Below are 26,502 nucleotides of genomic sequence, written 5' to 3'. Positions count from 1 at the left end.
GATGGCTTCCTGAAGGACTAACACATAGGGCTTGCCTTATTTCACCAACTCAGATTCCCTCCAGCCAGAGAAGCAGCTACACAGAGGCTTGGTCAGAACATCTAAAGGTAAATGAACAAGTCACTGCCACCTGGACAAAGGATATCAGTTGGGAAAACAATGGACACCCCAAAAAACCTGGGAGGAAGAGCTGAGAAATTAGACACTTTGAGAAATAAGGGCATCGGAAGATTCCACATATTCTTGGAAGTCTATAAGGCCCCCATGCATGCCCATGATGGGGCACAGAAAAGACCTGAGAGGCTCTCAGTGCTCACCTCTGGCTGAACTGCAGGCTCTGAGCAAGCAGGAAGTGAAGGGGAAGGCAGGAAGTGAAGAGGAAGGCAGGAAGTGAAGGGGAAGGCAGGAAGTGAAGGGGAAGGCAGGAAGTGAAGGGGAAGTGAAGGGGAAGGCAGAGTCGCAAACCGCCCACGTGAGCACTGAGGGTGTGGACCAACACACACAGCCCAGCTACAAAGACTGGGAAAAAAAAACATCTTTTGATTCCAGGTGTTTAAGAAACTCTCTCTAATTACTATCTGAGCACTAAGCAAATGGAGTAGTGACCCCCTTCATGACAAAGAGTATAGTCATTACTAAAATAGTTTAGGAAAGTCACTTAAAAACAAAACAAAAAACTGCTAGCCACACAACCAGCAACAGCAAACCACAGGGAAGACAGAGAACCTGCCAACCAGAATTATCAAATTATAATATTCCAAATGTCCAGTTTTCAACAAAAATTATGAGGCATGCAAAGAAGCAAGAATGTATGGTTCATTCACAGTAAAAAAAAAAAAAAAAAAAAAAAAAAAAAAAGCCAATTAGTAAAAAATGTCCTTGAAGAAGCCCAGGATTGAATTTACTAGACAAAGTCTTTCCATTAACTCTCTTAAATATACTCAAAGAGCTAAAGGAAACCATGGCAAAAGAACAAAGAGAAACTAAGAAAACAACATCTCAACCAAGAAAGAATATCAATAGAGAGAGATTATAAAGAGGAATCAAATACAACTTCTGGAGTTGAAAAGTATAATAACTGATATGAAAATTTCACTAGAGAAGTCCCACAGCCGATTTGAACAGACAGAAGGAAAAATTAGAGAACAGGTAGATAGGTCAAGTGAAATACTCCAGTCTGAAGGGCATAAAAACAAAAAGAGGCGGAGCGTGATGGCTCACACCTGTAATCCCAGCACTTTGGGAGACTGAGGCAGGCAGATCATTTAAGGTTGGGAGTTTGAGAATGGCCTGGGCAACATGGTGAAACTCTGTCTCTACTAAAAATAAAATAAATAAATAAATAGCTGGACGTCGTGGCTCATGCCTGTAATCTCAGCTATTTGGGAGCCTGAGGCAGGAAAATCACTTGAACTTGGGAAGCGGAGGTTGCAGTGAGCCAAGATGATGCCACTGCACTCCAGCCTGAATGACAGAGTGAGACTCCATCTCAAGACAAACAAAAACAAAAGAATTTAAAAAATGAACAGAGTTTAACTGGCCTGTAGGACAACATCAAACATAGCAACAGCACACTTAACTGCAGTGTCAGAAGAAGAGCAGAGAGAGAATGGAGCACTCAAAAATATTTGAAGAAAAATGATAGAGACAGAAAGTAAAATGGTGGTTGCCAGGGGCTTGGGGGAGTAGGAATGTGGAGTTAGTATTTAATGGGGACAGAGTTTCAGTTATGAAGACAGATGGTGGCAATGACCGCACTGCATTATGAATGTATTTAATATCACTGAACGGTACACTTAAAATGGGATAAATTTCATGTGTATTTTACTACAATAATTTTTTAAATATTTGAAGTAATAATGGCCAAAAACTTCCCAAATATGATAAAACACATTGAATCTACACATTCAGGGAGCTCCATGAGCTTCAAGTAGAATAAACTCAAAAAGATCCACACAGAAACACAAAATTAAATTATTGAAAGCCAAAGACAAAACGAGAATCTTGAAAGCAGGAAGAGAGAAGATTAACAGCCAATTTCTCATCAAAAACCGTGACGAACGGAAGGCAATGGGATGATGTACTTAAAGTGCTGAAAGAGAAAAAAACTGTCCACCAAGAAGGCTGTGTCCAATGAAATGATGCTTCGAAACTAAAGGAGAAATTAGGACACTTCTGGATAAATAAATACTGAGAGAGTTTATTGCCAGTAGGCCTGCCCTACAAGAAATGACAGCTCAGGATGAAATCAAAGGGCACTAGACAATAACTTGAAGCCATATTAAGAAATAAAGAACTGGCTGGGCACAGTGGCTCACACCTGTAATCCCAGCACTTTGGGAGGCTGAGGTGGGCAGATCACAAGGTCAAGGGTTCGAGACCAGCCTGGCCAACATAATGAAACTCCATCTCCACTAAAAATACAAAAAAAAAATTAGCCAAGTGTAGTGGTGGGCACCTGTAATCCCAGCTACTTGAGAGGCTGAGGCAAGGAGAATCACTTGAACCTGGGAGGCAGAGGTTGCAGTGAGCCAAGATCGTGCCACTGCACTCCAGCCTGGGTGACAGCGCGAGGCTCCATCTCAAAAAGAAAAAGAGAAAAGAAATAAAGAACACTAATAAAGTATCGGTTTTGGTAGTTTGTATGTTCATAGGAATTTATCTATTACATCTAGGTTATCTACATTATGAATGTATTTAATATCACTAAACATGCTTAAATGGAATAAATTTTATTGATTTTATGTGTTAGTGTACAATTGTTCATATATTCTCTTATAGTCTTTTTTATTTATATAGGTCAGCAGTGATGTTCCCATTTTCATTTCTGATTTTAATAATTAGAGCCTTCTCTTTTTTCTTAGTCTAGTTAAAGGTTTGTAAATTTTATTGTTGCTTTCAAAAAACTAATTTTAGGCTTCATTGGTTCCATTGTTTTTCTATTCTCAATTTCTTTATTTGCTCCCTTTATCCTACATATAATCTTTATTTTCTTCCTTCTTCTAGGTTTGGGTTTAGTTTGCTCTTCCTTTTCCTAGTTCCTTAAGGTGTGAAGTTAGATTACTGAATTGAGATCTTTCTTGTTTTTTAACATAAGCATTTATATATCGCTTCTCGGCCTTTTGGCTAAGATCAAGTGTGTGTGCATAAGCATTTATAGCTATAAATTTCCCTCCATAAACTGTTTTGCTGTTTGTTATATTGTCACTGTCATTTATCCCATAGTATTTTCTCTTTTGATTTATTCTTTGATCAACTGGTTGTTATAAGTGTGTATTGTTTAATTGCCACTATTTGTGAATTTTCCAGTTTTCCTTCTGTTATTGATTTCTAATTTCCACTGTGGTCAGAGAAGATACATTATATGATTTCGATAATTTTAAATTTATTGAGACTTGTTTTTTGGACTAACATATGGTCTAATCTGGAGAATTGAGAAGAATTTGTATTCTGCTGTTGTTGGGTTGAATTTTTATATACGGCCATATTCGATCTAGCTTGTTTATAGCGTTCTTCAAGTTCTCTATTTCGTTATTGATCTTTGATCTATTTAAAAAAATTTTTTTAATCAATGGAAGTGACTTATTGAAGTCTTCAAATATTATTGTTGAGCTGGAATTTCCTATTTCTTTCTTCAATTCTGTCCATTTATGTTTGATATATTTTTGGGGTCTGATGTTAGGTACATAAATGTTTATAATTGTTAGGTACATAAATGTTTATAACTGATGTTAGGTACATAAATGTTATAAAATGATGGCTTATGCCTGTAATCCCAACTACTCAGGAGGTTGACATGAGAGGATTGTTTAAGGCCAAGAGTTCGAGACCAGCCTGGGTAACAGAGTAAGACCCTGGTCCCTAAAAAAATATGTTTTTTAATTAGCCAAGTATGGTGGTGTGCACCTGTAGTCCCAGCTACCTGGGAAACTGAGGTGGGAGGATCACTTGAGTCCAGGAGTTTGAGGCTGCAATGAGTTACGATTGTGCCACTGCACTCCAGCCTGGGCAACAGGCTGAGCAATACCGTGTCTCTATTTGTTTTAATGGTGCTGGGACACCCGGATATCTACACACAAAATCATAAAGTTGCACTATATCTCACACCAATAAATTAACTAAAAATGGATCAAAGGCCTACATATATGAGATAAAGCCATAAAATTCTTAGAAGGAAACATAAGACTGAATATGTATGACCTTATGTTGGGCAATGGTTTTTTAGATATGACACCAGAAGCACAAGCAACACAAGGACAAATAGATAAATTGGATGTCATCAAAATTAAAAAGTTTTGTGCATCAAAGGACACTATCAAGAGAGTAAAACAACCCACCCAAGGGGAGAACATGCTTGTAAATCATAATTCTGATAAGGATCTAACACCCAGAATACATAAAGAACTCTTACAACTCAACAACAAAAAGTCAACCCAATATAAAAATAGGCAAAGTCCTTTAATGGACATTTCTCCAAGGAAGATATGCAAATGGATGATACACGCAGGAAAATAAGCTCAGTGTTATTGGTCATCAGGGAAACATAAATCCACACCACAATGACATGCTATTGATACTTCATACCCACTAAGATGGCTATAATTTAACACACACATACACCAACAAATAGAAGGTAGCAGATGTTGACAAGGATGAAGAGAAATTGGAATGTTTGTACATCGCTGGTGAGAGTATAAAATGGTACAGATGCTGTGAGAAACAGTCTGGCAGGTCCTGAAAATGTAAACATGGAATTCCATACAACTCATCAGTTCCCACTCCTAGGTATATACCCAACAGAATTAAAGAGAGGTGTTCGAACAGAAATGTGTACAAGGATGTTTATAGGGCCGGGCGTGGTGGCTCATGTCTGTAATCCCAGCACTTTGGGAGGCCAAGGCGGGAGGATCACTTGAGGTCAGGAGTTCAAGACCAGCCTGGCCAACACGGTGAAACCCCGTCTCTACCAAAAATATAAAAAATTAGCCGGGTGTGGTGGTGCACGCCTGTAATCCCAGCTACTCGGGAGGCTGAGGCAGGAGAATCACTTGAACCCTGGAGGTGGAGGTTGCAGTGAGCTGAGATGATGCCACTGCACTCCAGCCTGGGTGACAGACGGAGACTCTGTCTCAAAAAAAAAAAAAAAAAAGAATGTTTATAGAAGCACTATTCACACTAGCCAAAAGTTGAAAAGAACCCAAAAGTGCATTAGCAGATGAATGGATAAATGAAATGTGGCGTGTCCTTATGATGGAATATGATTCAGCCAAAAACAGGAATGGCGTTCTGAAACATACCCCAACATGGGTGTACCTTGAAAATATGCTAAGTGAACAAAGCTAGACACAAAGACCACATATTCCATGATTGCATCTATATGAAATGTGCAGAACAGGCAAATCCATAGAGACAAGCAGAAGAGTAGTGGTTGCCAGGGGCTGGGCGTGGCTGCTTAATAGTACGGGGTTTCCTTCTGGAGCCATGACAGTGCTCTGGAACTAGGTAGTGGGGATGGTTGCACAGCATTGTGACTCTACTGTCACTGAATTGCACACTTTAAAATGGGTAAAATGGTACATTTTATTTTATGGTTGATCACAATTTAAATAAAATTACACCTGCCAAGGGTTTCTTTTTTTTTCTTTTTTTTGAGACAGAGTCTCATTCTGTCGCCCAGGCTGGAGTGCAGTGGCGCGATCTCGGCTCACTGCAAGCTCCGCCTCCCTGGTTCACGCCATTCTCCTGCCTCAGCCTCCCAAGTAGCTGGTACTACAGGCGCCCGCCACCACGCCCGGCTAATTTTTTGTATTTTTAGTAGAGACGGGGTTTCACCGTGTTAGCCAGAATGGTCTTGATCTCCTGACCTCGTGATCCACCCGTCTCGGCCTCCCAAAGTGCTGGGATTACAGGCGTGAGCCACCGTGCCTGGCCACACCTGCCAAGGGTTTCTAAGAATGAAGCCCTTCGCTCTGCAGTACTGGATATTATCAGCATTTTAAATCTTGTTTGCTCTTACAGGTGGGAGATGTATGCTTAAACCTGAGAAACTTCAGTTATTAATGAGATCAACTAGCTGTTCATCTCATTAATGCTTATTGGAAATTTAAAATGTTTAATCTTGCATTCAATTCTCTTGTATCTTATCCTGTTTTAGTGGTAAGGACTTTAAATTTTTTACATTAATCTTCCACCTGTCGTGGAGATTGCAAGTACTTTCTGGCAGTTCATATCTTCATTTGTGTACCCAACGATTCCTTCAGGGCTGTGATGGGAACGTTGTGGATGCTGAGCTGAGCTGAGGCACGTGGACCAGTCTCCAGCGCCCAACCCTGCCGGGTTTCCAGGGGACATACGTTGCATGTGCTCTGGTCAAGGTTTACGCTTTCGTTCACATCTGACCCTCTAACATTCCACTGGGCATTTTATACTGGGGTCTGCCAGGCTAACGAGCTTCCTTTCCCATTGTATTTTCACACTGTCATGGCAGGGGTACAGGTAGGGGGTGCTGAGTGCAGTGACTTTGTCTCATCCAGCCCTTCAGTGAGCGTGGCCTGGGACAGTCACTCTGATCCTAGGTGAACAATGATGTCACCTACAGATACCAGAAATTCACATCACATTTCAAATTCTTGGCATGTGGCTTCAGCCAACGTACAAACATAGAGTAAGGCCAGGCATCTGGGCAGTGGGGCTGACTGTGTCCCCATCTGACCCTTTTCAGAAGAGGCTGGAAGGACATTGGGAGATGTTTGCGGTTCCTCAGAACCAGCCTCAGGCCGTGCTGGGCTCAGGCCCTGGGACAGAGGAGCTTGCCTGTGACCGTCCCTGCCCCGGGGTCAGGGCCAGCCCTGCCCAGTGACCTCCCAAGCATGGGACAGCTTTGCCAATCCCAAGCACTCTCCACATAACCCTCACTCCACACCTGCCTCTCCGAGGTGGAGGCCGCTCCCCACCCTCAGACCCTGACCTGCACCCGCCCCTCACAGGACACCTGACCAGGGCTCCAGGGGACGGCAGTCCAGACCCAAAAGCCAGTCCCCAAACCTTGTCCTCCTAATGAGCTGACTGTCCAGAGGCCCTGCCGGAACGTTCCATCTCCTTCTTAGGGGAGGGGAGGTCCTCTCTGTCCTTCTGCCCTTGGCAGACATCAGGATCTCAGAAGATCCCAGAGCCCGCCAGGAAGCGCTGCCCTCAAGCGTCTTTTCCCAACACAGGCGCCTCCGTCCTGGCTCTCCCAATCGCAGCCACGCCAGCCCACCCCGTGAGGTCCCTGCAGACAGAGGCTGGGCCTCCCCCGGGCTGAGGGCCCACGCCGGGCACCGTCACGGGACCTGCCAGGTGGAAGTCACCTGGTCAGCCCCAGAGAGGTCACACCTTCCCTCCTGGTGTTCCCGGGGGACAGGCTCAGCCAGGGGCACCGGTCCTGCCCAGGACCAGCCGAGTGTTAGGAGCAGAGTGAGGACAAGTCACGGCAAAGGAAGCAGAAATAATGAGGGTCCTCCCGGCTCCAAACACCAACACGGAAGGGGAGGGCGTTGCGGAGTCTCCTACTGGGAAAACACAGGCCCTGGGCATATAAAAGCCCCAGCAGCCGACAGGCTCACACACACACTCACTCACTCACTCACACACTCACTCACACACTCACACACCTCCCCCAGCTCACCTCCTCCCCACCCCAGCATGGCCGCGTCCACCATGTCCATCTGCTCCAGCGCCTGCTCCGACTCCTGGCAGGTGGACGACTGCCCAGAGAGCTGCTGTGAGCCCTCCTGCTGCGCCCCCAGCTGCTGCGCCCCGGCCCCCTGCCTGACCCTGCTCTGCACTCCAGTGAGCTGTGTGTCCAGCCCCTGCTGCCAGGCGGCCTGTGAGCCCAGCGCCTGCCAATCAGGCTGCACCAGCTCCTGCACACCCTCATGCTGCCAGCAGTCTAGCTGCCAGCCGGCTTGCTGCACCTCCTCCCCCTGCCAGCAGGCCTGCTGTGTGCCCGTCTACTGCAAGCCCGTCTGTAACAAGCCTGTGTGCTTCGTGCCTACCTGCTCCGAGTCTTCCCCTTCATGCTGCCAGCAGTCTAGCTGCCAGCCAACTTGCTGCACCTCCTCCTCCTGCCAGCAGGCCTGCTGTGTGCCTGTCTGCTCCAAGTCCGTCTGCTATGTGCCTGTGTGCTCTGGGGCTTCCACTTCATGCTGCCAGCAGTCTAGCTGCCAGCCGGCTTGCTGCACCACCTCCTGCTGCAGACCCTCCTCCTCTGTGTCCCTCCTCTGCAGCCCCGTGTGCAGGTCTACCTGCTGCGTGCCCGTCCCCTCCAACGGTGCCTCTGCCTCCTCCTGCCAGCCCAGCTGCTGCCGCCCAGTCTCCTGCGTGTCCCTCCTCTGCCGCCCCGTGTGCTCCCGCCCCGCCTGCTACAGCCTCTGCTCTGGCCAGAAGTCCAGCTGCTGACAGCCCTGGATGTCATCCAGAGTCCCTTCCCACCAGGGGCTGACCTCCCAGCTGCCCCAGCCAGCTCTGCCCTCTCTGGCTTTGACACCCTCAGAAGATGGGGCAGGCTTTTTGTCTCAGGGACCAGGATGCTCCCCCAGTCCTTCCCAGATGCTGGCTGCATGAGGGACCCCAGCTGCTCCCCCAGACCCAAGTTCTGCAGAACTAACCCCCAGCAGGCCTGGTTCCACCCTGGGCAGCACCCCCTCTAGTTCTAATAAAGCCGCCTCTGTCTCACACCAACCTCTGTCCTGTCTGTGGACCCCCGGGGGGCACAGGGTGAGGTGGGAAGTGATGCCACCCGTGACTGCAGGGAGAGTCCTGACCCCCAGCAGGCCTGGCTCCACCCCTCTGTCTCTGTCGACCTTCCATCCTGTCTGTGGACCCCCGAGGGGCATGGGATGAGGCAGGAAGCAATGCCACCTGGTGCTGGCCTCTGTGAACCCTGAAGGCCAGTCTCCCTCTTAGCCCCGTGGGCCCCCAACCCCAGCACATGGCCCCCCGGCCCATCTTAGGGAAGCTGCCTCTGGAACCAAGGCCAGGAGTTTTGGGACAAAGTGGACCCTGGCAGCAGCTCTGGGCCCCTGAGCCACATTCACCCTCCCCAGCTCTGTGGCTGCCCCCCAGGACTAGAGTGCCCACCCGGGGCCTAGCTCTGGCCAGCAGCTTCACCCCTCCTGTTGCCCTTGGGGAGACCAGCTATGGATCACAGTGCCCGTCCCTGCAGCCCTCGCCTCCTCCACAGTAAGACATGGGGACCACGCCCTCCCCCAGGACTCTAGCCCTGCAGCCCAGTATTCATGGGGTTCTGGAATACCCATTGCTCAGGCATCGCTGGTGAGAGCACAGATGGGCAGGGACCATGGCACCCACTAACCAAGCCCGTGGGCCCCCCCTGCCCCATGCAGCCTCGCCTGGAGATTCAGGGTCCTAGCTCCCTCCTGGTCCCGTGGTCCTGGACTCTGACCCCGAGGACCCTGTCCCCACACCCCCAGCCTCCCAGGTCTCTCCCAAATAGCCCTTAGCTCTGCCTGCCACCCTCCATCCCAGATGCCATGTCGGGGAAGCAGCACAAGCCGCCGCACTCTTTCCGCCAGGTCGCTGTGCACATTTGAGAGACCAGGTCCGGCTCCAGCAAATGACCCTTGAATGTCAATGCCAGAGGCCGCCAGCCCCAGCACCAGGACCTCCTGGAGTCCCACCCGACAGAGTTCACTGTGGTCAGCACAGCTGCCTCCCTCACTCCCCTTGAGGCAGACCACCCAGGACAACCAGCAGCAGCCATCTCCAGGGCCGGGGCCAAACTGACACAGCCTTGTCCACCTCCTTGGAAGCAAAGCCAAGTCCCCATGAAAGGACAAATGAGGGCCTCCAGGGACAGAGATGTTTGTCCAAATCCTGCCCTGGTTTGGGGGCAGCTGGCAGGGGCCGAGCCTCCATCCTAGGGCTCCAGAGACATCCTGGGGAGGGGCTCCCCACACATGCGTGTCTGAGCCCCACCTCACTGTGCCCACTGATGGCCACAGGGTCAGAACAGAGAGCCGGGAGGAGGGCACGGGGCTGGCTCTCTGACCTCCTCCACATTTGCCATTGTCCCCACCTGCCCTCGTCCGAGGCACTGAAAGGACCCATCCTGTCTGGCCATCCCCAAGGAGGACACCTTCTGGTCAGGGGTGGTCTCACCTCTGATCCCTGCTCTGGGTTCTCATTCGATGTGTCTTCTGCCTCATCAGAGCTTCAACTCCCAGTGAAAGCACCTTGGAAAACAGTTCCTCAAAATGTCACTCACTGTGTGACCCTGTGACCCTGTCAGTCCAGTTCTAGGCATCTACCCCGGAGGAATGGGCACACAGATTTGTGTGCCCATGTACACAGCACCACTGACAGAAGCCAAGAAGTGGAAAGAGCCCAAATGGCCATCAGAGGATGAATGGACAAGCAAAACACAGCCCATTCCCACGGGAATATTATTCAGCCATGAAAAGGGATCAAATACTGACACAGGCCACAACATGCGTGAGCCTTGAAAGCATGATGCTCAGCGAGAGGCCGCATGTGGTGGGATTCTATTTGTATGAAAGACTCAGGACAGGCAAATCCACAGAGAAAGGAAGTAGATGAGTGGGTGACCAAGGCTGGCGGAGGAGCTCATGAGGAGTGACTGCTTATGGGTGTGGTTTTTGGAGTGGGAATGTTGTAAAATTACATATTGATGATGGCTGAGAAACACTGGGAATACACTAAAAACCAATGGATTGTGCACTTACAGTGGGTGAACTTCATGGCTTGTGAATTTTCTCTTGGTCAATGTGTTAAAAACAGTCTCAGCCCTCCATTTGGGATGGCCACTGGCCAATGCCTCCACCTCCCCTTCATCTAAATAAAAATGAATGGCGCCAGAGCAGTGATAGAAAATGGAGGCATGCCATCCACAGACTAGCTCAGTAAGGATTTTCTGGGAAAGGCAAGACAAAAAGATCAGGTTCTATTGACTTTAAATCCAACAGAAAGAAAGGCAGAAGAAGGACTCTGAAGACAAATGACTTTTCCCGGAGACCCTAGCAAAGGGACCATACGTGAGGATGGCTGTGGGCACTCAGTGGTCTTTAACTGATGGGTCGAGTTCTAAAGAAGAGCCATTCCATGCCTGCAACCAGCGGGAGAACCAGGAAGGGTGGGGCTGGCCCAGGAGCCTCCCAGGCTAGGTCCCAAGCTGGAGAGGAAGAGGCCACGCCCCAAGAAGCTCTGGATGCCAAGATGAACTGGAGCCCCCATGTCCAATCAGCGATGAACAAGGCCCCCCCATCAGAGCCCCAGCATCAGCTGTGGGTACAGAATATGTGTATCTATGTGCAGAAAACCTTTCAGCAATGAATGCCAGACAATCTAGACCCTCACTTAAAAATGTGAACAACAACTAAGGGTCCTCAGACATGTGAGGAAATCACAGCATGACAGAAAAGCAAAGTCTGAACAAGCGATGATGCAGATATGAGGAAACAAAGAGGCTGTCACTCCATGAAACAAGAACAGGGTGCTACCAAAAAGGAGGAGGAAGAGGAGGAAGGAAAACACCCCAAGTTCCAGGAGACTGAAAGCATGACACTCTAAACACGGATGAAACTCAATGATGGTCTGCATAACAGACCCTGAAAGCAGAATTGCTGATACAGTGACCCCAGTTCAGGCAAGGATTGACCCAAACCCAATGCAGAAGGACAGAGATAAAGCCAAGAAGAGCCTGAGATCTGAGTGGGAAGAGCCCAGGAGACCCAGGGTCTGTGATTCTAACCGGGATCGCAGTGGGGAGAAAATCCAAGAATGGAAGAAATCATCAAACCCGTATGGGAATATAAGTTCTTTGAACTAAAGGAAGATGGGATCGAGGGGATGAACACAGCTGATGACAGTGACGGAGGAGGGGTCTGGTGAAATGAATGAAGTACAAGAAAGAGACAATAGTGCCAGGTTCTAGACAGAGGAAAGACTTCACAAGAAGGTCAAAGTTATGCAAATACGAGACGCATTGGTGGCCCAGCCTCTACCAAGGTGGAGGGAAGAAATTCCGCACCTAGACTCTGCTGTGGCAGGTGTCAGCGGGAGGGCTGTTCTTAAACAACAGGGATCCGGAAAGTTTACCACCCATGACGCTTTCTGAAACTTTTACTCAACAATCTCCAACAAGAAGGAACATGACCCCCTCTTTTCAAATGTCCACAAAAATCCGCAGACACCCATCAAGGAAAATCTAAAGAAAATAAAAATAAAGTCTAATAAAAATAAGCAGACATGAAAGATGGAAAAAGAAGTATGCTCACAGATTCACAGATTTTCCTTTTTCAGTATAAGAACATAGTATGGGTATATTTATCCTAAAATTTGGAAATATAAATGAAATGTACCGTGTTCTAAAAAATATAAATTACCTACACTGAGTAACAAGACAAAAATTTTAATACAATGATATCCAGGAAAATATGGAAATGGTATTGAAAAAGCTCATTCTTCAGAAGGCAGACTCAGATGTTTCAAAGGTGTATATCATCAACCTTCAATACAAAGACTTTTCTGTGATACTTGAAATATTCCAGAGATCAGAAGAAGCCAGAGGTCCTCTGGATTCCTCTAGTAAGACTGGTGACACCCTGATGCCAAAACCAGGAACAACGGCGAGAGAGATAGGACTGTAGACCAATGTCATTTAAAAACATAATGTAAGAGATTGTATGAACCTACATTAACAGAAAACAAAGCCACTATGTATAGCCATTATGGGAAATAGTATGGAAGTTCCTCAAAAAATTAAAAATGGGGCCAGGCGCAGTGGCTCACGCCTGTAATCCCAGCACTTTGGGAGGCCGAGGCGGGCAGATCACGAGGTCAGGAGATCGAGACCATCCTGACTAACATGGTGAAACCCCATCTCTACTAAAAATACAAAAATTGGCCAGGTGTGGTGGCAGGCACCTGTAGTCCCAGCTACTTGGGAGGCTGAGGCAGGAGAATGGCGTGAACCCGGGAGGCGGAGCTTGCAGTGAGCCGAGATTGCACCACTGCACTCCAGCCTGGGCAACAGAGCGAGACTCCATCTCAAAAAAAAAAAAAATCAAAAAATTAAAAATTAAAGATGGAACTACCATATGATGAGCAATCCCACTTCTGTGTATTTATACAAGACAAATTAAAGCCAGATCTCAGAGATACCTGCACTGCCATGCTAACTGCAGCACTATTCACAACAGCCAAGATATGGAAGCAACCTAAGTGACCGTCAACAGATGAGTGGATAAAGAAAATGCGGTGTATATGCACAATGGAATACGATTCAGCCATAGAAAGGAAGGAGATCCTGTCATCTGTGGCAACATGGATGAACCTGCACACACTACGCTAGGTGAAGTGACCCAGGCACAGAAAGACAAATGCTGCAGATCTCGCTTATTTGTGGAATCTAAAAAAGCCAAGTTAAACAAAGCAGAGAGTAGAGTGGGGATTCGAAGGCCAGGGGGTGCAGGGAGTGGGGACGTGTTGATGACAGGATACAGCTTCAGCTGTGCAGGATGAGTCAGTTCTGGAAACCTCATGTGCAGCATGAGGACAGTTGACTGTAACACAGAACACAACACAGTAACACCGAAATCTTCTAAGAGTCCATCTTAAATGTCTCATCACAAAATAAAGGTAACTGCGTGGATGATGGACATATTAATTAGCTTGACCGTGGTAATCATGACACAATGTGTACATGTATCAAGATGTCATGTTGTACATCTTGAATTTATATAATTCTTATTTGTCAATTATATCTCAATAAAGCTGGGGAAAAAGGGATAATGAGCCATTATCAAGTAATGTATATCTTAGATCGCTCAAGTTACAAAGGGTATCATTAACTATACTCATAAAATAGAAGCAGAAAAGCCACTGGAACTCTCAGTAGATTATAACACACACATTCACACACACACACACACACACACACACACACACACAAACTCACTCCTTCCTTAAAAGCCTGAGGCAAAATTCATGATAAACTAAAGTAGGAAAACACTGCATGCACGAGACCAAGGCTGTGCTACAAACCAGCAAACACCGGCTTAGTGCGGAGCTGCGGGAGGCATTTCTGTTAACTTTGGAAACAAGACCGGAGGGCTGCTGTCATCACGTCTCCAGCGTTGTGCTGGGCAGCCAGCCACAACGAAAGGGAGTCAAATAAAACAAAAGACTATGTTTTGGAAAAGAAGAATCCAAATGTGTGTCACTTGCAGAAGACCCGGCCGTGGGCCACCCTGCCCTCCAGACTCACATCTCCTCCCGGCACCTCCCTCACCCAACCAGGGCCATTCAATCCCTGCCACTCAGCTCACTCAGATCCCCAGAGTGTCTGCTTGATTTAAGAAATGGTTTGATCATTTGATGGCCCATAGAAGCTGCCCTGCTGGCCCCCAGTGGAAAGTTCCATGATCCAAAAAGTCATGTCTCCAGTCAGTCCGGGGCTCCAAAGTTACACCTCATGTTGTGGCTGATGTAAAAAGACCGTACTTGCACTGTGTGTGTCTGTAGTGCACCCACTAATATGGTGTCACCCTAGACTTCCTGGCTTTCCTATCATCTCCTGAAAGCAGCACTAAGTCCTTCAGTCCCGGAAAGTGGATTAAGCACACAGGTCTCACATACCTGTACTAATAATCACTGAAAGGATATTTAGAGTTATAAAAAATGAAATCAAAATTATCTAACAAAAACAGGAGGCTCAGCAGGGTCCTTCATATGTTTGTAGAAAAGAGGAGACAGAAACAGGTTAGGGAGTAAATTGGAGCAGGACCCTAATGCACTGGAATAAAATAGTCTTTTATTCAGAAAACTGAATGAACTGCCACCAATGAGCAGACTACCTGATATCCAATGAAACAAGAAAAAAACATTTAAAAACTCAAAGTAACATCATCAGAGTGAATGGATAACATATTTCATTCATCACAAGATGAAAGTAAAAAGTCATAAGAAGAGAGACCGGGAAGGATGAAATTATTATTAAAAATAGAAAAACACTTCAGAGATAAGTCTTTATACTGAAAGGCTCAATAAGTTCTAACCACAGAAAGTAAAATAATGCAGTAGCCTAGAAACAAAAACGTGACACTTTAGGACAATAAAAAGAAACCCAAATGCTCCCAGAGAGTTAAGGAGAGAGAGAGAGAAACTAAAAAATGACAAATGACCAGCATCAGACTGTCATCAGCAACACTGGACATCACAAAAAAATGGTGACATGTGTTCATCATTTTGAGGAAAAGTAATTTAAAACCAGAATTTTATACCCAGCTAAACTAACATTATAAATGTGAGGATAAAGTTGATATATTTTCAGACAAGCAAGGAATCTTAAAATGTATGTCCTAAAATCACCATATATGAAAAAGTACTTGGTCTTTCACCAAGGCAAAATGAAAATTGAAATAATCCAGGGTGCAGCTTCAAATAAAACAAAGAGAGCCTCTGAGGGTGGCATGGAAGAGCTGAAGAGACAAAAATAAAGCACGGATCCACCAGCTACTGAATCTCTGAGTATTCTCCTTACAAGGTGTGAGGGATTGAAGGGAGGGCCACTTAGCACTTTGCTTTTTTTTTTTTTTTTTTTTTTTTTTTTTAGACAGAATCTTGCTCTGTCACCTAGGCTGGGGTGCAATGGTGCAATCTCAGCTCACTGCAACCTCCACCTGCTGGGTTCAAGAATTCTCCTGCCTCGGCCTCCTAAGTAGCTGGGACTACAGGCACTTGCCACCATGCCTGGCTAATTTTTTGTATTTTTAGTAGAGACAGGGTTTCACCATGCTGGCCAGGCTGGTCTCAAACTCCTGACCTCGTGATCCACCTACCTCAGCCTCCCAAAGTGCTGGGATTAGAGGCATGAGTCACTGCACTCGGCCAGCTTCCTCTTATCTTATCGTCTATGCCATTTTTATTTCATATGAAGTGCACATTTTTCTCCATGTTTATGTTTTAAGATGCTAAAAGTAATAAAATATATCTAATCAGTCCAGAAACACGATAGGTGGAACCAGAATTGCTTCCTTTGGAGAAACGTTCATCTCTAAAACCTCAACTCAACAAAAGTTTGCTTGAAATATTTTCCACCACATTTCTGTGGCCAAAATAAAAACTGATGAAGAAACAGAGCCCTGTGACATACACACCAGTTTAATGAGGGAAAAACAAAGAGATAAACCAGCATGAATGACGCATCTCCAGCCACCAGCTGTAAACACCAACAAGGAAGAGAAGCTTGTGGAGCCTCCTGTCAGGACAACACATGCCGGGGAGGGATTTAAAAGCCCCACAGCCCTGAGCACCTCACTCACTCACTCACTCACACACTCACTCACTGACACCTCCCCCAGCTCCCAGCTCACCTCCTCCCCACCCCAGCATGGCTGCGTCCACCATGTCCGTCTGCTCCAGTGCTTACTCCGACTCCCGGCAGGTGGACGACTGCCCAGAGAGCTGCTGTGAGCCCCCTGTGGCGCCCCCAGCTGCTGCACCCCAGCCCCCTGCCTGACCCTGGTCTGCACCCCAGTGAGCTGTGTGTCCAGCCCCTGCTGCCAGGCGGCCTGTGAGCCCAGCCCCTGCCAATCAGGCTGTACCAGCTCCTGCACACCCTCGTGCTGCCAGCAGTCTAGCTGCCAGCCGGCTTGCTGCACCTCCTCCCCCTGCCAGCAGTCCTGCTGTGTGCCTATGTGCTGCAAGACTGTCTGCTGCAAGCCTGTGTGCTGTGTGCCTGTCTGCTGTGGTGCTGCTTCTTCATGCTGCCAGCAGTCTACCTGCCAGCCAGCTTGCTGTGCCTCTTCCTCCTGCCAGCGGGCCTGCTGTGTGCCCGTCTGCTGCAAGCCTGTGTGCTGTGTGTCCACCTGCTCTGAGGATTCCTCTTCATGCTGCCAGCAGTCTAGCTGCCAGCCGGCTTGCTGCACCTCCTCTTCCTACCAGCAGGCCTGCCGTGTGCCCATCTGCTGCAAGACTGTGTACTGCAAGCCTATCTGCTGTGTGCCCGTCTGTTCTGGGGCTTCCTCTTCATGCTGCCAGCAGTCTAGCTGCCAGCCAGCTTGCTGCACCACCTCCTGCTGCAGACCCTCCTCCTCTGTGTCCCTCCTCTGCCGCCCCGTGTGCAGGTCCACCTGCTGTGTGCCCATCTCCTCCTGCTGTGCCCCCACCTCCTCCTGCCAGTCCAGCTGCTGCTGCCCGGCCTCCTGCGTGTCCCTCCTCTGCCGCCCCGCATGCTCCCGCCTGGCCTGCTACAGCCTCTGCTCAGGTGAGAAGTCCAGCTGCTGAATGCTCAATCCTTGTCTCCTGCCGACTGTGTATTTGCTGACAAGCAGGATACTCCAGTCTCAGGAGCCCCTGGAGTCCTCAGAATCCACCAGCTCCATCAGTAGCCACATAGTTGCTGCCTGAAGGGGATTTTGAGCACATGACACTTTCCTCACCACTGTCTGGGAAGAGACAACCCACAAATCCCTCAGCAGGTGGACTGTGGCCTTCTGGAACCCCCTTCTCCAAATGTATTGCTTACACCCAATGTGACAAAGAAGAACTGCTCTAATAATACATTCTTGAGTCAGGAAATACGGGCTGGTGTGCACTTTCTGCTCTTCCCCTGAGCCCCTCTGCCTACTCCCAATTTGGGGTGTGGGACCCACTGTCCTGTTAAAGGCAGACAGGATAGTGTCTCTCATCCTAACATCAAACACCTGGGAGACAGCAGGCTTTGAAAGCAAATGTGATCAGCTCCACACCCCTCCTGCTGCCAAAGCCCTGCCCACAGGGGATGAGCCTCCAACCTGAGCCAGGGAGGGGAGCAGAGCTGAGTGGGCTCGGCCTCTGGTGAGCTTTGGGCCACCTGCCCATGCCTGGCCCCTGCCAGTCCAAGCTAAAGCTGAGTCGAGAAGAAGCAGACATCCCGTTCAGGTGGGACCTGAGAGCCCCACGCACCGTGCTGGCCGCGTGGTGTGTGGGCCGTGGAGAAGGTGCCCACACAGAGGGCTGCCCCGAGAGTTTGAGGGCCGCCCTGTGTGCTCTGAAGCACTAGCAATTCCATGGGCCCCAAGAGGGGTTCTGCGGTCACTCAGACGTCACTCATCCTACTCAGGGTTTAAGGCCTGGGTGAGGAGACACAGAGCAAAAAGACACCTTATCGATGAACCCTTAGAACAGTGGGAGAGGATGAGGCTGTAGTCTCAGTGGACCACTAGCACTGGAGAGTGAAGAGGACACTAGTGAGACCAGTCACGTCAGCATCTCCTCAGGAGGCTGGGAGGGCCCAGGGAAGAGGCGACAGAACAAAAACCCCAAGAGGACCTTTAACCAGAAAGTAGCTGAATTTAAACCCGCATTGACTCATAAATCTCTCAGTTTGCCAGAGTTTATTCAACCCCTGTGTCCGTTACTTGCTTATTCAAATATTAAGAAAAATACGGCCATCCCCATAAATAAGTGGACAAAGGCCTTCATGGACCTTTCACAGCACAAAGAGTTAAAAAAAAGAGGGGGAGACGTTTCCACCTCACCACTAACCAAAGGCACAAGGGAGCCTAAGGCACAGGGGGCACTAACATTGCTGAGGCCGAGCCGCTGTGCAACCAGCGGGCAGACGCACCCAGGGCCGCAGCCTCCAGGGCACCAGAGCCTTTGAGCCTCCCGATGGCTCCTGAGGGGAAAGCCAGGGACAGCCATGGCCGGGCACAGCTGGTGACACCCGGGCCCCTGTGCTCTGTGTGGCAGCTGACATGCAGGTCTGCTGGTGGCCATGTGTCCATGCAGCTGTCCAAGCCCACGTGGTCAAGCTGCCGCAGTGCCAGACGCGGAGGAGAGACTAGGGCTGCAGCGGTGGGGTCCCCTCCCCTGTGAACGTGCGTGAAGGTGTTCACAGCACAGCGGCAGCTCCGAGTTCTCCGCCCCCCCAGGTCCCGGGGTGCCCCTCCTGTCTGTGAGGGAGAGGAAGGACCCACTGAGTCAGGGGCAGCTGCTGCCTGCAAAGGCATTCCGTGAAACCACGGGGAACCGCAAAGCCCCTCCACCGCCTGCTGGACAGAGCCGGACGGCCCATGGGGACCGGGGGAGGGTGTCTGTAAGGCGAGGACATGGCTGGTGCATGCTCGTCAGGGTGTGATCAGAGACCCTCCAGCCTGCAGGCACCCTCGCCCAGTTGTAAGGGTGAGAGCACAGCCCCAGGCGAGGCTGCTGGCCTGGGAGGAGGGGTGAGCAGCGGTCTGTGGAGGGGGCCCTCTAAGGAGTCCCCCTGCACCTCACATGCTCATCAACACAGGGCATCCTGGTAACGGAAGTTTCTAGACATGGGCCTCTCAACAGGAGGGGTGCACTGGCTGGTGCTCCTTTTAGCTGATTTCTTGGTTCCCAGATGGCTCCCCCGCTACCCACGTGTGCCAACAGCCCCCTTCTGCTGAGGACGGCACCCCCTCCAGGCAAATCCCACTCATACCCAGGGCGTGCCCACACCCTTTCTCCCGTGTGGCCCACACGCATGCCACAGGGACCAAGCTGGCTCTGTCGGGGCAGACCTCGGTTTTGGGGGCCAAGCTTCCCATTCTTGGAATTAGCACAGGCATCCCCCACACAGGCCTCCCTCCTTCTGCAATAGCCTCAATGCCTGGATGGGAGCCAGGCCACCCTCAGGCCCAGCATCGGGCCTTCCTGTGTGTGCAGTGGGCTCGGACTGTGTCCTGAAGAAGCCCAGTCACGCGGATTCCCAGTGGACTCTTCCTTCCCAAGGAACCACGATGAAAGACGCCACGGCCCACCGACGCACAGAGGAACCCAGGCTGCTCTCATGGCTTTGCACCGACCTCTTTCCTGGGCTGAATAGTGTCCCCTTAAAAAAAGACATGTTGGTCCAGACGCGGCACATGCCTGTAATCTCAGCACCGTGGAAGGCCGAGGAGGGAGGATCACTTGAGCCTGGGAGTTCAAGAGCAGCCCAGGCAACACGGTGAGACCCCATCTCCACAAAAAATAAAATAAAATTTAGCTGAACGTGGTGGCGTGCACCTATAGTCCCAGCTACTTTGGTGGGAAGTAGCCTGCGCTACTTTGATATTTACCTGCTCCTTTACCTTCCCCTGTTCCTCCTACTCCTTCCTGCAGGTCAGGGCCCACCTGGCCTCGTCCTAGTCAACCTAAAGGACATCTGTGCACATCGTCTGCAGCGCACATCTGCAGGGGAGGATTTCTCCCAGCTTTTGCTCTTCTGAACAGGTTTTTACCTCAACATGTTTTGAAGGATCTTTTTCATAGTTATAGAATTCTGGGTTGGCAATTTTTTTTTCAGCATTTTAAAGAAGTTGTTCCATTGTCTTCTGGCTTCCACTGTTTTTGCTAAGAAGTGAGGGATTTTCTCATGCTTGCAAGAACCTTGTACCTTGTATGAAAAGTGTCTTTTTTTTCCACTGTCTTCAATATTTTTTTGGTTTTCATTACTTTTACTATTTGATGCTTGGATATGGTTTTCTTTGTGTTGATCCTCCTACAGGTTCTGAGATTCTTGGGTCTGTAAGTTGTTATTTTTTAAATCAAATTTGGTGTCTTGGGCCATTATTTTTTCAAAACTTATTTATGGTTCAGTATCACTGTCTTCTCTTTCTGAGGTTGAAACTACTAGTATGTTAGACAGTTCAGTACCGTTTCATATGCCTTTTCATTTTTCTAGATTCTTTCTCCTCTTCTTGAGAAAAGATCATTTCTACTGGTGTGTCTTCAGGTTTGCTGACTCTTTTTCCATCTGACTCCTAACCCCAAACCCTAGACCCCCCAGCATGGGATTCTGATGCTTGGTTCTTGGATCCTCATGATCTGACCAGTTCACCTGCACCCATGGCCCAACACCCAGAGTGCAGGATTCCTGCCTCCCCTGGACATACCAGTTTCTGAAGCAGCATCCTCACTCTCTCCAGGGCCACACTGTCTCCTCACAGAGGCCCCCCAGACCACCCACCAGCACCCCCATTACTATCTCCTGAACCCATTTTCCCCAGTACTCAGCCCTGTATGGAATTATTTCATGCATTCATTTCTTCCTTTACTCATTTATTCATTGCCCACTGCTAGAATGCTCTTGAGGCCAAGATCTCTTTGCTGCTAGTACACAATACATATTTGTTGCATGAACAAATAACTTCTTGTATAGATTACTCTATGGCAGGGTTGGCTAACTTTCTGTAAAGGGCAGACGGCAAATATTTTAGCCTTTGCATGTTACAGTCTCTTCCATAACTATGCAGTTGTGCCAATATAGTGCAAAAGAAGCCACAGACAACACATAAACTAATGGCATGCTGTGATCCAATAAAAGCTCATTTGAAAATCAGGCAGTGGGCCAAATTTGGCTCACAGACCATAGTTTGCCAATCTATGCTTTAAAGTTTTATTCTACAAAATAAAAGCTCAAAATACATTATTGCCTCAACATCTTCCTTGATAGCATGAAACAAAAGTGAAACAACAGGAGTTGGTACTTTGAGTCAAACTAGTGGTGCTATGTGCACAGTAGTAGCCTCAAAAAAATTGACAAAAAACCTGCAGAATGTCAAACCAGAACATCCTGTTTACAGAAGAAACTAACCTCAAGGCCAAAGCTATTTATGGTGGAGCATAACGCGGGAAAGTACACGTGGGAAAATAAGATGTTGGGAAACACAGTGGAAACAAGCACAAGGAAGACAACAGTTGTGTTTTTGTGTTACCCAGACACCCGGGACCCAGGTATAAAGACCACCAGAGAAGCAGCTTCCAGACATCACCATCCACCTCCCCAGTACCAGCCCAGCCACGCGCCACCATGTGCCACACCAGCTGCTCCCCGGGCTGCCGGCCAACCTGCTGCATACCCAGCCCCTGCCAGGCATCCTGCTATGTGCCCATGAGCTGCCAGTCCTCCGTGTGCGTGCCCGTGAGCTGCAGGCCCATCATATATGTGACTCCCTCCTGCCAATCTTTGGGGTGCTGCCAGCCCCCCTGCACCACCATCCTCTACAGACCCATCTCCTGCAGCAACCCTTCCTGCTGCTGACCAGCTGCTCCTGGTACACAGGGGTACACACCTGTATCCCTCCATGAATAAGCATCTGGTGGACCCCCAGATTGCACACATAGGGCAGAAGAAAAGCCTGCTCAAGGAGACCTCTGAACTCTGGGGTGAGAACGTGGAAAAATGACTCAGACCTTCCGTGACCCTGGGAACCCCCCAAGGAAGTCCTGGCTGCCAGAGTCCTTCTCTCACTCCAGCAGGAAACTAAAATCCATGCGAGCCAAATAAATCGGCTGTCCCTATACACCTCGTGTCTCTCTTTTATCTTCATATGTTTTGTAAGTTCTTTCCTTGAAGGTACATACCAACTTTAATGGCAGCAGCACCTCTTCAGAGAGCCGCCTTCCTGATGGCTGAGCTGAAGTGGAGGGTCCTTGGTTGGGGGAGTGGCTTGAAGGTTCTGTCCCCCGACTCCCTCCCCAAGCCCTGCACTGTGGGGTAATAAGATGTTGGGAAACACAGTGGGAACCACCATGAGGAAGACAACTGCTGTGTTTTTATGTTACCCAGATGCCTGGGACCCGGGTATAAAGACCACCAGAGAAGAAGCTTCCAGATGGAGCGTGTTGGGGGAGGGTAGAAGAAAACAACCCTCTACCCAGAAGGATGGACAAGAAATAGTCCTGGGCCCCGGATCCCATGCAATACCTCAAAGGATTACTATGGCAAAGAGGGCAGGAAACTCCTTCAAACAACACCCACCACAAATACAGAGCAGAGTTCGTCTGTCCCGGGGAGGGGTAGCAGGAAGTCCAAGAAAGTCTCATTCTCCAAGTCCCACATGTGAAGGGCCTGCCTAAGACTGACACTGGACCAGGACAACAGAGAGCCCTCCTTTCTCCAGCTCCAGCCTAGCAGGCACAGCTCAATAAGCAACGTCAGCCTGCCTCTGGGGAAAGGCAGAAGTGTGTAGAGATCTCCTCTGAATGTCAGGCATGCAGGGGCGTGTGAAACTTTGGGTGGAGCAAAAGCACTGACCTCCCTCCCCACCCCTCATCCTAAGCACAAGCACTGATACACCCTAAGCACAAGCCGTTGGTGCACTGAAGGCAACCACAGTAACAACAAAAGCCAAACCACGGTCAATGTCTGACCAGATTGATTCATCCACCTCCCCACACACACTAATGACCTGACAGAAAAAGAGACACACGCATTACCAGAGAGAACTGATGATGTCTGATATTCAATAAAAAATTATAAGACATGCACAAAAGCAAGGAAAAACCAAGCCATTGTCAGGAGAGAAAGAAATCAACAAAGCTGGATTCAAAAGTGACCCAGGGGCTGGGCACAGTTCACACCTGTAACCCCAGCACATTGGGAGGCCGAGGCTGGAGAGTCGTTTGAGCCTGGTAGTTCGAGGCTGCAGTGAGCTGAGATTGCACCACTGCACTCCAGCCTGGGTAAAAGAGCAAGACACTATCTCTAAAAACAGAAAATAAAACGTAAAATGACACAGGTGTTAGAGCTATCGGGTATAAACTTTAAAATAACTATAATGAATAGATTAAAAGATCAAGAGTAAAGCATGAAAAACATATATGAACAGATGGGTAATTTCAGCAGAGAGATGGAAACTATAAGAAAGGTCAAGTGGATATGGTAAAACTCAAAATACGGCATCAAAGATGGCTTCCTTCAGTGGGCTCATCATTACACTTGATACAAACAGGTGTGGAAGCTTTGAATTTGAAAATATGTAAATATAAATTGACCAAATTAAAACACAAAGAGAAGGAGGAAGAGAGAAGGGTGGAGGGAGACAAGAGCAAAACATCAACTCCTCATTTATGGATGTAATTGGAGTCCCTGAAGGAGAAGAAAGAGAAGGCAGGGCAGAAGAAATATTCAAAGAGGGAATAGTTGAGAAATATTCTAAAACTAATGAAATACATAAAGCCCCATATCCAAAAAGTTCAGAGAACCCCAAATTGGGTAACTATATCCCCACCACAAATGAAAGAAAATCTGTCGACCCTATGACACTAAAAGTATCTTTCAAAAATGAAAGAAAACACTTTTTCAGATGAACAAAAACTGAAAGACTTCATTAACAGCACACATGCACTATAAGAAATTCTTAAACAATTTCTTCGAGCCAAGGAATATGATAGCAGAGAGACACTTGGATCCACACAAAGAAAAGAAGACCTCTTGTCTGGGTGCCGTGGTTCATGTCTGTAATCCCAGCACTTTGGGAGGCCGAGGTGGCTGGATCACCTGAGGTCAGGAGTCTGAGGCCAGCCTGGCCAACGTGGTGAAACCCCGTCCACTAAAAATACAAAAATCAGCCAGGCATGGTGGTGTGCCCCTGTAATCCCAGCTACTCAGGAGGCTGAGGCAGGAGAATTGCTTGAACCCGGGAGGCGGAGGTTGCAGTGAGCCACGATCGTACCACTGCACTCTGTCCTGGGTGACAGAGCAAGACTCTGTCTTGGGGAAAAAAAAAGAAAAGAAAAGAAGAGCTCTAGAAATTATTTTAAAAGAAGATAAATATAAATAAGCCAGGCGCAGTGGCTCGGCCTGTAATCCCAGCACTTTGGGAGGCCGAGGCGGGCAGATCACGAGGTCAGGAGATCGAGACCATCCTGGCTAACACAGTGAAACCCCGTCTCTACTAAAAATACAAAAAATTAGCCGGGCATGGTGGCGGGCGCCTGTAGTCCCAGCTACTCGGGAGGCTGAGGCGTGAATGGCGTGAACCCGGGAGGCGGAGCTTGCAGTGAGCCGAGATTGCGCCACTGCACTCCAGCCTGGGCGACAGAGCGAGACTAGGTCTCAAAAAAAAAAAAAAAAAAAAAAAAAAAATTATAACTAATTGACTGTCCAGAGCAAAAATAGTGACAGTGCATTGTGGGATTTTTTTTTTCTTTTTTGAGACGGAGTCTTGCTCTGTTGCCCAGGCTGGAGTGCAGTGGCGCAATCTCGGCTTACTGCAAGCTCCGCCTCCCGGGTTCACGCCATTCTCCTGCCTCAGCCTCTCCGAGTAGCTGGGACTACAGGCGCCCGCCACCACGCCCGGCTAATTTTTTTTTTGTATTTTTAGTAGAGACGGGGTTTCACCATGGTCTCGATCTCCTGACCTCGTGATCCGCCCGCCTCGGCCTCCCAAAGTGCTGGGATTACAAGCGTGAGCCACCGCGCCCGGCCTCATTGTGGGATTTTTAACATAAGTAAAACATGGAAACAATAATACAAGGAATATAAAAGAGGACACGGAAGTACACTGCCGTAAAGTCCTGCCACTTACAGATGAAGTGGCGTCATATTACCCGGAGGTATCCTTTGTTACAGTAAAGGTATGTGTTGTAAATCTTAGGCCAAATAAGTTTGAAAAGACGTATTAGGCTACTATCGCCTTGCTATAAGGAAATACCTGAGACTGAGTAATTTATAAAGAAAGGAGGTTTAATTGACTCACAGTTCTGCAAGCTGTACAGGAAGCATAATACTAGCACCTGCTCAGCTTCTGGGGAGGCAGAATTGTGAGGAAACTTACAAGCATGGTGGAAGGTGAAGGGGGAGCAGACACATCACGTGGCCAGAGCAGGAGCGAGAGAAAGACAGAGGAGGGGCCACACGCCTTTAAACAACCAGGTCTCCCAAGAACTCACTCAGTCGCAAGGACAGCACCAAGGGGATGATGCTAAACCATTCATGAGAAATCCACCCCCATGATCCAGTCACCTCCCACCAGGCCCCATCTCCAACACTGGAGATTACAATTCAACATGAGATTAGGGCGGGGGGACACAAATCCAAACTATATCAAGATGTATATAAAAAGTAGATATAAAAGGGAATAACTAAGAATACTAAACCAAAAAGTGGCATAGAAAGAGGGCAAAGATAAAAAGGAAAAGATGGAACAAATAGAATACAATTAGTAAAGTGATATTTTGCTAATATTAAGTTAAATGCAAATTAATTTATTAAATTAAATTAAATGCAAATTAATTTATTAAATTAAATTAAATGCAAATCATCTAAACACCAAAACCAAAAAACAGATATTTTTAATTGGATTAAATAATTCAGGATCCAACTATATTCTATCTACCAGAAGACTCACATTAAACATAAAAACATAGATAGGTTAAAAGCAAACAGATGGAAAAATACACCACACAAACATTAATCAAGTAAAATCGGAATGGCTATATTAATATCAAACAAAGTCAACTTCACAAAAGAAATATTACCAAGGATAAAAAGGAATATTACATAATGATAAAGCATCAATTCACCATGGAAACATAACAATTCTAAATGTGTAAGCATCAAACAGCCAACTTTCCAAACACATGCAACAAAAAAAACTGAGAAGGGAAAGGAAAAACAGATAAATCAGATTTGTCATTGGACTTCAGCTTCAAGAGAACAAGTAGACAGAAAATCAGGAAGGATACAGAAGGCCTGGACAA

General features: G+C 48.0%; 3 protein-coding genes across 5 annotated transcripts in view; 2 read left to right on the top strand and 1 right to left on the bottom strand.

Moving 5' to 3' along the window:
• The window catches only part of TSPEAR (thrombospondin type laminin G domain and EAR repeats), a 194,705-nt gene that overhangs the window by 133,705 nt on the left and 34,498 nt on the right, over positions 1 to 26,502 (bottom strand). The window lies entirely within an intron of this gene.
• On the top strand, positions 7,684 to 17,307 carry LOC129483079 (keratin-associated protein 10-3-like). Of its 3 annotated transcripts, XM_055279893.2 has the most exons (3): positions 7,684 to 8,205; positions 16,558 to 16,710; positions 16,840 to 17,307. In XM_055279893.2, the coding sequence occupies exons 1-3, from the start codon at positions 7,684 to 7,686 to the stop codon at positions 17,305 to 17,307; spliced, it is 1,143 nt and encodes a 380-aa protein (XP_055135868.2). The 3 variants fall into 3 exon arrangements, with proteins under 3 accessions (XP_055135868.2, XP_055135867.2, XP_055135869.2); XM_055279892.2 differs by having other exon boundaries at positions 16,558 to 17,307; XM_055279894.2 differs by lacking the exons at positions 16,558 to 16,710; positions 16,840 to 17,307 and having other exon boundaries at positions 7,684 to 8,019; positions 8,116 to 8,439.
• On the top strand, positions 21,827 to 22,057 carry LOC129483093 (keratin-associated protein 12-3-like). The gene has a single exon (XM_055279920.1). The coding sequence runs from the start codon at positions 21,827 to 21,829 to the stop codon at positions 22,055 to 22,057; it is 231 nt and encodes a 76-aa protein (XP_055135895.1).

The sequence above is a fragment of the Symphalangus syndactylus genome, chromosome 5 (genome assembly GCF_028878055.3).
Source record: "Symphalangus syndactylus isolate Jambi chromosome 5, NHGRI_mSymSyn1-v2.1_pri, whole genome shotgun sequence".
Lineage (NCBI taxonomy): Eukaryota > Metazoa > Chordata > Mammalia > Primates > Hylobatidae > Symphalangus > Symphalangus syndactylus.
Note: the sequence above shows the minus strand (reverse complement) of the source record. Positions and strands in the feature narration are given on the sequence as shown.

Excerpts from the sequence above, each read along its gene's own strand:
- LOC129483079 (XM_055279892.2), top strand. The coding sequence starts at position 7,684 with ATGGCCGCGTCCACCATGTCCATCTGCTCCAGCGCCTGCTCCGACTCC. Across the intron at positions 8,206-16,557 it reads GCTGCCAGCAGTCTAGCTGC|GTGAGCTGTGTGTCCAGCCC; the intron begins CAGCCGGCTTGC and ends GTCTGCACCCCA.
- LOC129483093 (XM_055279920.1), top strand. The coding sequence starts at position 21,827 with ATGTGCCACACCAGCTGCTCCCCGGGCTGCCGGCCAACCTGCTGCATA.